The sequence below is a fragment of the Salarias fasciatus genome, chromosome 17 (genome assembly GCF_902148845.1).
Source record: "Salarias fasciatus chromosome 17, fSalaFa1.1, whole genome shotgun sequence".
NCBI lineage: Eukaryota > Metazoa > Chordata > Actinopteri > Blenniiformes > Blenniidae > Salarias > Salarias fasciatus.
In genome coordinates this window covers 7,249,528-7,262,806 of record NC_043761.1, presented here as the reverse complement: position 1 = coordinate 7,262,806, position 13,279 = coordinate 7,249,528, and the positions used below count along the sequence as shown (strand labels likewise).

General features: G+C 43.2%; 1 protein-coding gene across 1 annotated transcript in view; it reads right to left on the bottom strand.

Annotated features, from left to right (window-relative positions):
• slc2a13a (solute carrier family 2 member 13a) overlaps positions 1-10,217 on the bottom strand; it is a 46,750-nt gene extending 36,533 nt beyond the window's left edge. Inside the window, exons 1-2 of the mRNA XM_030113811.1 lie at positions 9,568-10,217; positions 919-1,078 (exon numbers count right to left, since the gene is read on the bottom strand). Coding sequence (XP_029969671.1) covers positions 919-1,078; positions 9,568-10,147 — 740 coding nt within the window. The 5' untranslated portion in view covers positions 10,148-10,217. The remainder of the gene's footprint in view (positions 1-918; positions 1,079-9,567) is intronic.
• Positions 10,218-13,279: the final 3,062 nt, after the last annotated feature.

Here is a 13,279-nt window from a genome sequence, read left to right as displayed (position 1 = left end):
CATTTGACTTTAACACTGAATATTAAGCCATTAACTGCTGTAATAATAAGTGGATTCACATGAAATGGTGGGAGCCTGGTTACGCTATTTTTTACATATTTTATGCTGCTTATGGTCTTTAAATTATTACATGATGACTGATCCTTGGGACAAAAAAAAAAAAGCAAAAGTTTTCTGGGAATCGTCGTGGATAATTCAGTTAATTGAAATTAACAAAGATGGCTTCCAGAAGATCACAGAAAACTTGAAAAAAATGTGCTGTTTATATAGGGTAAAAAAAATGTCACGGGTTAAATAGTGAATGAATTTAACGTAGGTGTGTTAACCTAACTGCCTGTCTCTCTGTGTGACATTAGCAGGAGAACATTTGTTCTCTAAACCTAAAAGTGCCTCCAAAAAGCCATCATTATGTGCGATTCATGTTAATCTAGGACTTTCCGAACCATCTCCACTGCACACGGCGCAACTGCAGTCGAGACAAATCCTTTGAAAAAAAGGACAATTCTTATCCGCACCATCGCTCAGCTCAACGTTTTAACACTCTGGAGGCTGTAAAGCAGCGTTCAGTGTGACAAAAGGAACAGAAGCAGGAAGGCGTGAAGCAGATAAACGGGAGAAGGAAGTGTCTGGAGTCTTTCAAATGTACAGTACAGCTACTCGTGGTAAATGTTAGGAGCTGACCCACACACGGGCTGACATTTGAAATGAGGGTCTGAGCTACAGCGGCTTTCCCTGGCATTTCGTGAGATAAGAAATCCAAAGAAAACACAGAAACGATCATATCTGACTATATGGATATGTGCAATTTGTATCTTTATCTGCCTCCATGTGGCATTTCTAAAATGGAAAGCAGCGCCGAAGCTGCTCTCCCTCACACATTTCGTGATACGCGCGAAAGTGTTTGCCGGGCCGCCTGACCTCCAGCCGTCACGCCGCAGGTAGCTGAAGGCGCCGTCGATGAGGCTGGCGGTGAACTGTCCCCCGGTGATGAAGAGGGTGTTCACGGTTACAAGCTGCCCCCTGAGGTGGGGCGGGGAGGCCTCGGCGATGTACACCGGCACCGTCATCGAGGCGATCCCTTCACAGCGGGGGAGAGAGAGAGAGAGAGAGAGAGAGAGAGAGAGAGAGAGAGAGAGAGAGAGAGAGAGAGAGAGAGGGGTGTTAACAAGGATGTCTTCGACAGTAGGGAAGGAGAAGGAGCAGCAGGAATTCGGTTTATTCAGCACAAAAGTGTTAGGGATTTGAAAGAAATCTTCAACCATTTCAGTCTGACTTTTTCCAATAACAACTTTAAAATTCTTATAACTTGGACTTTTTAACCAAAACCCAACCTAGATCTAATCAGGAGACAACTAAAAATCACTAAACCCGGAAAATTCAATTTCATTCAATTCAGTTTTATTCATATAGCACAGGTACAACATAGTCCGTTTTAAGAGAAAGACTGTGGAAAGGCAAAACTCCCTGAAAATCCCAATGAACTCCACAGTAAGCTCAACAAATTTAAGAGAATAATCAAAAGAAAGTATATAGAGCTACAAATCTACAAATATTCCAAAATGCATGACGTGAGGCTGAATAAATTTACAAAAAAATTCACTTTATTCCAAATTAACCTGCACCACAGCTAATCGTCCAATAACCATAATCTCACAAACAATCTCACGGAGGTCACTTGTCCAGAGTAACTTAACATTTATAAAAGTGTACAAACCAATAGCAGCTCTGCAGTCACCGAGTCGTTCTCAGCTCTACTGCTCAGCCCACAAATACATTGAATTAAATACAGAGTGAGAGAGAGAGACACAGAGTTCTTCACTTTTTGTGCAGCTTGTATGGAATATTTTCAGAACAAATTCTTATTAACAATGACTTGGCAAAAGAAGAGGGGGAGGAGCTACACAAGCAAGTTTCAGTTGAGTTTCTTTTAGAAAGAAGTTCCTTTATACTCAGGAGTCAAATGTTTAAATTGTATAAAAGTAAACAATAGAATTTTGCAAAAATGTTCAGTAAAAGTAACAAATGCTTCAACATGTGCAAAATATGCACTGAAATATGTATTTTTCAAAAGACAACCTTCAACTTTGACCTTGTTTGACAGCATAGTGGTGGGGTCACGTGGCTGTAAGACCCCCGAGACGCACACAGCTCTCTGCTATCCTGACATGCACACACACACACACACACACACACACACACACTTACACACACACAGACCGTGTTATGGATTTCTGTGACACGGTGCCATGAGACTGAGCCTTCGTGTTCCTGATGAGCTCTATTAATAGTCTGCTGATGCTTTCTATACATCCCCTTCTCTCCTCTCCTCTTCCCCTCCCTGCTGCCACCACCCTGCCCTAAACGGCCGCCATGACTACGTGGTTACCCGTTGCCGTGGCAACCGATGGCTGAGAGAATCTCCAAGCGGGCACCACATTGTGGCGGCTCGGGGAAGACAAATCAATAAAGAGTAGGGAGGATGTGTTTTGGTTCTTTCTTTTTTTTTTCAGAATGAGGGTGAATGCGAGGTTAAGGAGGGCAGATGACAATACCACCAACATTTCAAAGCGCAGCAGGGAAAAGAAGTAAAACATCAAGACAGGAGAAATCATGCTTCAGAAGTGAGGACCTCACAAACCCGAACCATCAATCTCATTTTCATGACTGTAAAAACAAACTCTGAGGATTTAGAGCCAAGTCTTGATCCGTGATATGGCTTAAAAAGGATTACTGTCTGAAGACAGAAATCTGAGATCCAGATCGCCGCTGAAATCCAATCAACCTCTCCTTGGCATGAGGCTCGTCTGCTCAGATGCCGCCGAACAACCTAAAGACACATAAAAGGAATGACCTCGTGTGTAAAGGAGGGTGCTGTGGAGTTCAGTCTTCCGTTTCAGCAGGTCGGACTATATTTACTTGAGTCTGCTGCGTTCCTGGAACAGCAGTTCCATAATGCCGAGCGTCTCCCATGGGTGAGTGGATCAGTGCGCTCTGGAGGTAGAATAATGTCCCTGAAGATACTTTCACTTTGGCTTTACCGTTTAGCGACCGAGGTCACTGCTGCTCTGTACCTACAGGTACATTAACAGCACACTCTGCTGCTGCTACGTAGCAGGAAATACCACATTTAGACCCTTTTTCTTCTGACTTGCTCCACCATTCTTAAATTAAGTCCAAGATTTCAAACTTAATGATATTTAAATAACAAGATCAATAGTAAAAAATCAGGTTATAAAAATCATTTAGAGCCACAATAATGTCACTGTACACAGAATGAAATCATTATATTCAGAGAGATTTCAAGTTTTAGGAACTTTTCTTACATCAGGATTCAGGAATGTGACATTTGCATTACGTTACAAAACAACTTCAACAACAATGTACACAGCTTCTTGAGAATTTCTTGGACTTGGGATTTGAAATCAACTAGATTTAAAGAGACCAAGTCACCGGGTCTCATGTCTTTGGACAGCGGGAATAAACCAAAGTTACAGAAGGAACAAACTCACACAGAAAGATTCTCCAAGCATAGAATCGAACGGTGAATTTCCCTGCCGGGAAGTGACAGCGCTAAAATCAACTAAACGGCTGAGCAGAACACACGAAAGCTTGTATTTCCTTTCACAACTGTTTGAAGGTTGTGTAAAATACAACTCCCATGATGCATTGTAATGACCTTCAAATCCCTTAAAAGTGCGACATACACTGCGAACAGTGATAAAACACATTGATTAAATATTCAGCAGCTGAGTCAAGCTCAGATTTTTTTTGTGTACTCTCTTTCACACAGCAGGAACTGCTGTAGTGGTTCTGGGATTTGTAAATTTTCTTGTTGAACCACCTTCCACTGTTGGTATTGACTGCAGTTCATGAGTCTGAAGAGCAAACACCAAAGCTTGAAATCTCTTCTCATTTGTGTCTGACTGCCATGTGTTTGCACTACTTGTGCAGATGCACAGACCTCTGTCTTGAAGACAATCATCTTCACTTCACGCCTTTAATCTGTGGTAAACACACACGATCATATCTTCTCCCCTTTCTATTTCACTTTACAAATTTCCCCCCTCCTTCTGTTGTTTACTCTATTTTCACTTAATGTTTCGCCGGCTTATCTGTGTCCAAGATCCGCCTGTTGCTATAGACGGCCCATATGGCGAGATGCTGCGGCTGATATCGATGCATTAAGTGAGTAATGGATCATTTCCATTTCCCATTCTGGTGCAGTGGGTGCCAGGAAAATTGTGTTAGAGCCCAATAAAGCTAACACATTACAGACCTATAAAAAGGTTAAATACTGGACAGGTTTACGCGAGTTTAGTGAACACGAAGAATGAAGTGTTCTCGGCCGTGATTTCTTTTAAAATAACTACCCTAAGTGGTTCTCATGGGGTAATGTCAAGCGTTAAACGCTCTCTATTGCAAGTATAATAGGCAAATCTACATTATATCCAGGTTGCACTTCAGTGTGGCTTCCTATACAAACCCAGTCACTCCCTTTCTTCTTAATGAGCTTCCTGTTCAGCACCAAGGACAGCTCCCCCCCCCCCAGTCACCGTCTGGTCACGCTCAGCCTCAAAGCGCCGCGGCACGCTTACACAAAGGATGCGTCTGGTCGTGTGAAGGCCGCCCGGAGGCACGCGGCACAAAGCTGGAGATTGACTCACTTGATGAGAGAGGAGAGGGAGATGCTTCACCCAGAAGCTCCATCACTGTGCTCTGCTAAAGAGACAGGCAGGATGGTGCCGGTACTTAGTGGGTGGCTGTGATGGAGGAAACTAATTCAGTGCTAATGGAGGATTCTTGAAAGTGCAAAGGAAGGAAAGGAGGAAGAAGAAGAAGAAGAAGAAAAAAAATCCCCCCAAGATGAAGTTGTTATTGACTTTCAAATGGGTGACTGGTGTGAAAGGCGATTAAATTCAGCCGTAAAAGCAAGAAGTGTTGTGCTCTTTGTTAATTTAATAGAGCTGATTCTGTTCAGCCGTTTGCAAAAAGGAAGAAAATAACGGAAAAATGAATCACGTGACTTTGTATTTGTTTGTGGAATTTCTTACTCTTCAGTTATTTCAGCCTATTTATTTCTATCTGAACTCTTTTAGTAAAAACCTGACATTTTAACAACAATAACACAAACACACAAACAAATGTCTCATTAAAACTACACTTAGCTGTCACCGAGTTAAAAAAGAACAGATAATTATATAACCCTACCTATTAATTGTGGAGCATCCAGGTCATAATTGAATATTTTCATAATGTAATTAACAAGCGTTGTCTTTTTTTTCCAAAGGGCAAAATGATTGAATGTTCATAACTGCAATGATTTCAGATAGAAAACATGATTATGGATTCAATGGCGGAGTGACTGAGTGTTCTTTGGTTTGAGCGAATTGATTATGACTAAACAAAGCAGGAGACTGACCAGGAAACAACATTTTCTGGCTCTCTCGAACCCTCACTCATTACGATGACTGAACCCAAAAGAACATATTGTCACGCAGCGCTGCTGATAATCACTGGTTGTGAAAGATGAATAAAAAACATCCGGTCAAAATGTTCCCTCGAGAGACTTTCTTCATCCATTTTCTGTTACTTCCTGACACTCTTTACTACGATTCATGGAAACTTGTGTTTGCAGGAGTCTTAAATCAAGTGTTTTCTCACCTGAGATGAAAACATCTCTCCACAAACATCCCGAAACCCTTTTAATTTGACTGAACCTGCCGCGTCACGTAACAAAATCATCATTCATGAGCGTCTGGCTCGACACCGTCTGTCCGATCAGACAGGAAACGACTCATATCTCGCAGCAGTTCCTGTATTAAGGCAAAGGTCAGCTTGACAGCGATGCGTGCCGCGAGTTTATGTGTAGGAATAAAACGAGGCAGGGCACGGCGGCGGCTGGCCTTTCCTGGTTTGACAAACAGCTCTGATGACCTTTGTGGGGAGTTCAGTTCAAAAATGCTAAGTAGTTAGCTTTCCTGAGGACTGGAGTGTGCAGGTGATGAGCTCCTGCCAGAATAATTGTATGCAATGAAAGAAAGAAAAAAAAAAAAAGTGTTGCCTTATTAGTGTCTCCAGGAGCTAATTATAGTGCCAGGATGTGTTTCATTGTCCATCACGGCCTGACTCATACACGCTCAGTTAATGAAGACCGCTGTATGGGAAAATGTGACGGCAGCACAGAAGGAGATAGTTACAATAAAACAGCCGCTAATATTGTAACTGTTTCAATGGCCGGCGTGATTGGTTTCCCTCCTGCTGTAGAGCCTGTTGTGTGAAGGATAATGCGCAGCGACCATAATAGCAAATGTCCATTTTATGTCAGCTCATTTGAGAAAGACAGAATAATTTTCCTCACCTGAAATCTTTCAGAAGGAATAATGATAATTTCACCTCATTTTTCACAACTGGTCATTCTGAAAGGGCTCAACGATGATGATTCAACAATAGCAACACAGCCATGACCGAATATGTGCATGTAACATGTGGACTGAAGCTTCAAATAAAAACTGGATGCTGTCTGGAACACACAAATCCGTAATGCCTGTCAATCTGGCAGTGTCAAATGTCCAGAAAATCTCATATTTAACTGTTTCACACAATTAATTAATGTCAATTTACCCAATCATCTATGCTTTCTCTATATTTGTTTTGTCTAAATCAGGATCAATCCTGACTTTTTTGAGTTGTTAGCAAAAAAAAAATATTGGTTTACAATTTCTGTTCATTTTTGTATTGAATGTGAGAAATCTGGAGTTTGGGAGAGAAACTTTTTCTCAGTATAAGAGGCAGAACTAGTAATTCCTCTATTCAATGGCACAATGTTTTAAATAAATGACTGTGAGCGTAGCAGAGACAAATTAAAATGAGCTTCAGTGGAGAGCCATAAGTGCAACCGTAGGAGTTGAAGACCATATAGAGACTTGCAAGATGTTTTAAATTAAATGCATTTATCTCGCAGAAGAGTAAGCTATACTTTTTTTTTTTTTTTTTTTGCCTGTGATTATACTAGCCATTTCCAGAAATTATTTATTTAAAACGTTATAAAATGCAGCACTGAAATGAAATGTAATACTTGGTGTGAGGGGTGTCATCTTCCAACACTTCCTGCTTTGTGGCTATGAAGTATCCTCAAGACACACACTTCACACCGAAACCTCGTCCCCGCTCGGCTCAGCTGACGTCAGGAACGTGACTTTCTTCTTCACAGGTTAAGTGTGGCTTCAAGCACAAATTCAGCAAAGCACTGGAAATGATTGCAGAGAGATTGCGAGTGGGAAAAGATGACTGGGAGGGCAGATTTAAACTTGGAATGGGGAGTTTTAGCAACATGTTCAATACTGTTTTTGTGAAAGCAGCATAATTAGACCATCGGAGCCATCTGTCACAGCGACCATGTTAACTACTCAGAATTACACATTCAATTTGCTTTAATCAGGAAAAGTGGCAGGCATTTACTGTCATCAGCAACTCTGCCAGGTGTTGAGCTTATTTTGTCTGTAGCTGTATGGATTATGCAAGTCGCCTTGAGAATCCGTTATTTGCTAGAAAAAGGCGACCATAGGTTTTATAAATATTTCTTCACGCGCAAGATGAATATATCACACCTTTCACACTTGGCTCTATCAATCACTGATGTTTTATTCTTCCAGCTGAATCAAGCTATAGTCCATCCCAGCAAACATGAAGCCTTAACAAGGTCTTGTCACAGTATCGGTTATTATTTCACTGCACCCACACCGAGCTTCTTTTTTTCCTCTCTCCTTCTTATCAGCAATTACTGTCAATCACCAGGCCTGCACGGGGAAATGGAGAAGTTTCCAAACGCTGAACAAATGTCACCGTGACTTCCAGGCCTTCTTAATTGGGTTGTCTTCGAAACCCATTTACAGATACTATAAAATAAGCGCATGTCATTTCAAACATTACTAAGTTTTTATGTGAAATCCACATCAGACCAATAGATTTCACATTTCCTGAAGTCAGTGGTTTACCCATTCTGTGTTTCGCCACCTGCTGAATGAACAAATATATGCAAATTATATCATAGCTAGGCAGTAAACACACAACAATCTAAATTAGAGCCATTTATCAAAAGAGGCAGTGGGAGAATGGTACTATCAGGGGTCTAAGTAATGAAGGGCTTTACTTTGTAAAAACAACTGCACAACAGGCTCTTCTCCTCCAGCCAGAAGTCTTCATTAAAGAGTTAAGCTTTCTTTTCCATCCCAGTTATTCACCGAGATGAGAAAATGGCCTGCAATTCCTCCGTTACTGAGAAGAGTGCTTACTACTCTCACAGGAGGCGGCAGGCAAACGGGCGCTGAGCCTTGACAGCCAGCTTTAACAGCCTCCTTTTCACAGCAGACGACACGTGAGTAACGGCAGCCGCTGTAAGCGACGCCCGGGGAACCGATTTCTGATCAAAAGGCGCACTGCATGTCAAAGCAGGTGCACATTGTGTCGCGGTGATGTGGATGATTCAAGAAGGAAACGCATTTATGCGCAGTAATGAAGGAGAACACTTAGAAACGTAGCGGTGGAAGAAGAGATGAAAACAGCCGATCAAATAAATCCATCTCTGGCATCAGAATCTGCTGGAGGCGACCTGATTGACACAAGTTTATCTTTACCTACCTCAGCGAGTCACGATAGGATCTCACGCTTCATTTCTAATGAGTTTTCATGTTATCACTCATTGGTATCCGGCCAAATCTGATGATCATAATGATGATGGTGATGATGGTGACTTTCAGCCCGAGACAGCAGAGGGTAATGCTGTGTATTTAGAAGCTGGGAGTAATTGAGACTGTAGTAAGACAAACTCACAAAAACGCTTTGAGAAGCGTGACCCCAAAGGTCGGCTAAAATCAACAGAGTGCATGATAAGACTGTTGTGGATAATAGGTTTTAGGAACAGGCCACCCAGAGTGAAGCTATGTCAGACTTGATCCAGACTGCTGAGGGAACTGTTTGCATGCTGGGGGGTTTCTTTCTTCTTATTTCATGAATTATTCCTCAAAGGTCAAGACTGGTGGAGAGATGAAGGAAGGCGACTTGGAAAACTACTGTGTTTACATCTCTCCGAACGCTCAGGTCAGATCAGGTGGAGGACATCTGGTGGAAAACTAGTTCAATCAAGCAGATCACGAGATCCACTTTGGAAGACTCACATTTATTCCTTGTATTTATTGTTTCTGTGTGATTCCAGCAGCATGAGGGCCAACACGCTCACTCACAACAAAGACTCCAGCTCATGTTAAGGACTGCTGGTGATGGAGTTTGCATGTTCTCCCTGTGGAAATCTGGGTTATTTCTACAGGATTCCTCCCATGAACCATAAAGACATGCTCAGAATTAGGATTAACTGACTCCAAAGGGCTACGTGTGTTTGTATGTGTTGGTCTCGTGACAGACTCTTTCATGGATGTCAAAGTCTGGAATTTGTTTGATGCTTTATAAAGTTTGATACATTGTATCGAGCAGTGCTGACGTCACAGCCTGCCGATCTTCTGGGGTAAATACCGATCAGACATCTGGAAGGGGAGCGGGCTGAACGGATCTTACCCAGCCCCAATCCGACGACGAGCCTCCCGGCCAGCAGCACCTCCTTCCCGGGGGCGGTGCTCAGCACGATCCCGCCGACGGTGAAGAAGAAGCTGGCCAGCAGGATGCACACCCTGCGCCCGAACAGCCCGTTGAGGAAGCCGCCCAGCAGGGCGGAGAGCGCGGCGGCGGCCACGGTGCTGGAGATGAGCAGCTCCTGCCAGAGCGCGCTCAGCTCCAGCTGCCGCTTCAGCAGCAGCATCGCGCCGGAGATCACCCCGGTGTCGTAGCCGAACAGGAAGCCCCCGAGGGCGGAGAAGGCGGCCAGGACGTACACGAATCCGGGCGTGACGTCCTGCTGGAACTGCTTGCGGGCGGCCCGCTCTAGATCCCCGGTGGAGGTGGTGGTGGAGGAGGAGGAGGCGGCGGCGGCGGAGCCCGCCGCTGCCGGGGCGGACGCGCCCTGGCTGCTGATGCTGGCATTGGACGGAGCCTTGATGAGGCTCCGCTCGCCTCCGTCGTTCACTTTCTTCCAGCGCTCGCCCATCAGGTTGCTCATGCTCCGGAGGTTGTAGTCATGGTCGCCCTGCTTTCGCGACATATGGGAAACACAACACAGGAGAGGGCGGCTGAGTTGTATTTAGACGCGTCTAGAAAAGGAAAAAAAGAAAAAGAAAAAAAAAACAAAGAAAAAACACGTTTTTCTCTTCTCTTTTCTCTCTCTCTTCCCCCCTCCCTGCAGCTCTAAACTCTTTCAGGTGTGATGCAAAGTTGTTCTCCAGGCTGGAGTTGATGCGCGCATCTCATCCCGGTGGTCCTGATGGGAGAGTTGGAGAAGGAGAGGAGAGGAGAGGTGGAGGAGAGGAGAGGAGTGGACCACCTCGTCACCATCAGCGTCGGCATGACGCAAAAAAACATTGTCTTGGCCGCGTACAGTCGAGAGTAAATCATATACAGTGGGGATCCAGGGGCAATAAAGGATGTTTTCCATTTAAAATGACATTCATAGAAAAAAATTAAAAAATAGAACATAAAGGTGGACCACATGTGGTTTGTTGGTGTAACCAACGACGTTTTTATTCATAAAAAAACTAGGATGCAGGACCGGTGTTCCTGTTACACAGTGATCACACGCAAAGCGATTAATTCCCCCTATAATTGATTAATCATTTTTTTTCAGGGAGATAATATTGATTAAAATGGAAATGTTTACGATTTTCCACATACACACACTCACACACGCACCTGCAGGTAATCTAGAGTCATCAATTAACCTCAAACATATGTTTCGCAGTGTGTGAGGAAACCTGAGTACCCAGAGAGTAAACACAAGCTCTGAGGCTGGTCCTAATCACTAAATCCTGTGTGGCCTGCCACGCACAAGATTTCACAATAAAATGACAGTAACTTCATAACATATCATTTTGCATTAGGAGGAAAACATTCTGGACTTTTCACTGTTTGAATGGAATCACGTTGAATTATTTGAGGAGCAGATGTCTGAGGAAATTCAAATCACTCCGAGACCTCCTGAACACGCGAACTGAAAACAAAAATCACAGCCCAGCTTTTTTTTTTTCTTTTATAGGGACACAGCTTCCAATATTCTTTCAAATCTGTACATGATCAAAAGTCAGCTATACTTACTACTGATTAAGGTTAAAATCACCCGAGAAGACATGTTGTGTATGGCTGCACCCTGAAGAAGAAACAGTTGTCAGTTCATTCATGTGTGATGGAGAGGATCAATACATTGATGATGGCGTTGCAGACAGCAGAATAAGCAACCCTTTGTCTGAGCACTGAAGTGATGAAACTTACAATGACTCCGATGAGGAAATCAACCTGGTGACTGCAGCCGATTAATCCTTAGGGTTAACGCTTAATGATGGTAAAACGCTCCAGCCATCGATCCATCTGACGCAAGAGAGCAAATCAGAACTACAGATTACAGACACCAATACTGAGTTCACAGGATGTGCAAATATCAGTCAGTGCATTCATCCTTCCTGCAAAAATGAAGCTGCAGATTCAGTAAAATTGTCTGAATGGATAGTATCCCTTGAAAAGTAAAATAAGCATGCAGTTAATGCAAAACTCCAGCATATGAATAAAACGCAAAGCACTTCTCATGCCTCTGTTAATAAACACAATAATCTGAAGATGTGATGACTCCCTCTACTGTCTGTTCAAACACATAGCATAAACACTTTTTTGATAAGCTTAGATTTTTCTTCAACAAACATGCTATAAGCAGGGGATATTCATCATATTCTTAAAAATGCCATGGAATTGTAATGAAATTTGGAGGCAATTTTGAGAGCAGGTTTTTGCGGTTGAGAAAGACCGAGTGCATTCACAGAGAAGCGTAGCAGAGCGCTGGCTGGAGAGCGGAGTTTTTTTCCCCCACAGAGGACACTGTGACCTGTCAGCTGTAATCAGTGACCCTCATCGTGGCCACACTGCACGGAGAAAGGTCGTGCTCGGGGTTTGAGATCTCGGAGAAGCTTCCTGCAGATTTTCTTTCCTCTTTGATGTATAATGTATGGTCATCCATCCATTCCTCATCCATTCATCCAGTCACCAGTGGACACTGGGCATGAGGAGCACACGGGACTCACCTCTCAGGAGGACATGAGCAGATGTGCACAAGGTTCCGAGTGAAACAAACCCGCGGAAAGCAGCAGGCCCGGAGAACATCTCAGGCCGTGACTCAGGGTTCACTCACCAGAGCCAGCTGATGTGCTCGCTGACGTACTCAACCTCTCCTCTGTACCCGCCTGATGACGTGAGATGATCATCGACCCAAGTTCAAATAAAATGTATTTGTTTCATGAGTGATTTTGTGCATTACTGCACTTCGCCATTTTGTTCTGTCTTCATGCTTTTTCTGTCTCTTTATGCTTATTGTGCAAAATTCCATCAAGTTGAAATTTTTTCTGCTCTTTTTTTTTTCCATTGTTTTGTATCTGTAGCAAACTTCTTCTGGTCTTGTCTTTGTGATCGCCTTATTTTTTGATCGATTTCCAATTCAAGTCGAAGCTTCATTTGACCTTGGCTGCAATTTTGAATCTCATTTCCAGCAGTCACAAGTCCTTTTTTTGTTTATTTCCTTCTCTCTTCCGTGTTAGGTTGAGGTCATTTTCTAACTCCTTCAGGTTTTCAGACGCCTGGGTCTCTTGGTTCTGTGCCCAGTCGTCCTGTTCGCTAATCTGCCAACTATTGAAACGTGTTCCTTCAAATGATAGAGGCAGGTTGCTGCAGTGAAAGTTCTCAGGTTTAATGTGAGCCACTTAATCCTCGGTACCACCTCAGTGACAGCAGCACTAAGCTTTCAGAAATAGACGCCTTGGAAACACTATGTGGTGGTTTTCCCCTCGCTGCAGGTCTTAAAAATATTTAACTACATCCTGGTTCGTGCACTGTGGTGATTTACGTAGCCTCTTGCTTCATATTTTCCACTGTGGCTTTGTCCAGTTCACCGCAGTTGACCAGAAAGCAAGCATCCTTTCTGCTTCACAATGCAATACTTAACATTTCACCGATTGGCAAATAAAGTTGAAGACAGATTGACAGATTGCCTGTCTTCCTATGTTTATCTTCTTTCTTAGTTCCTTGTTGAAAATCTCTCAGAAAATTCAGACATTTACCCAATACTCCTATTTCCTGCAACTCCTGTTTAAGGAAACAGGTTTGAAGAAAAAAAAAAATGGACTCAAGTTTCAAGCTTTCC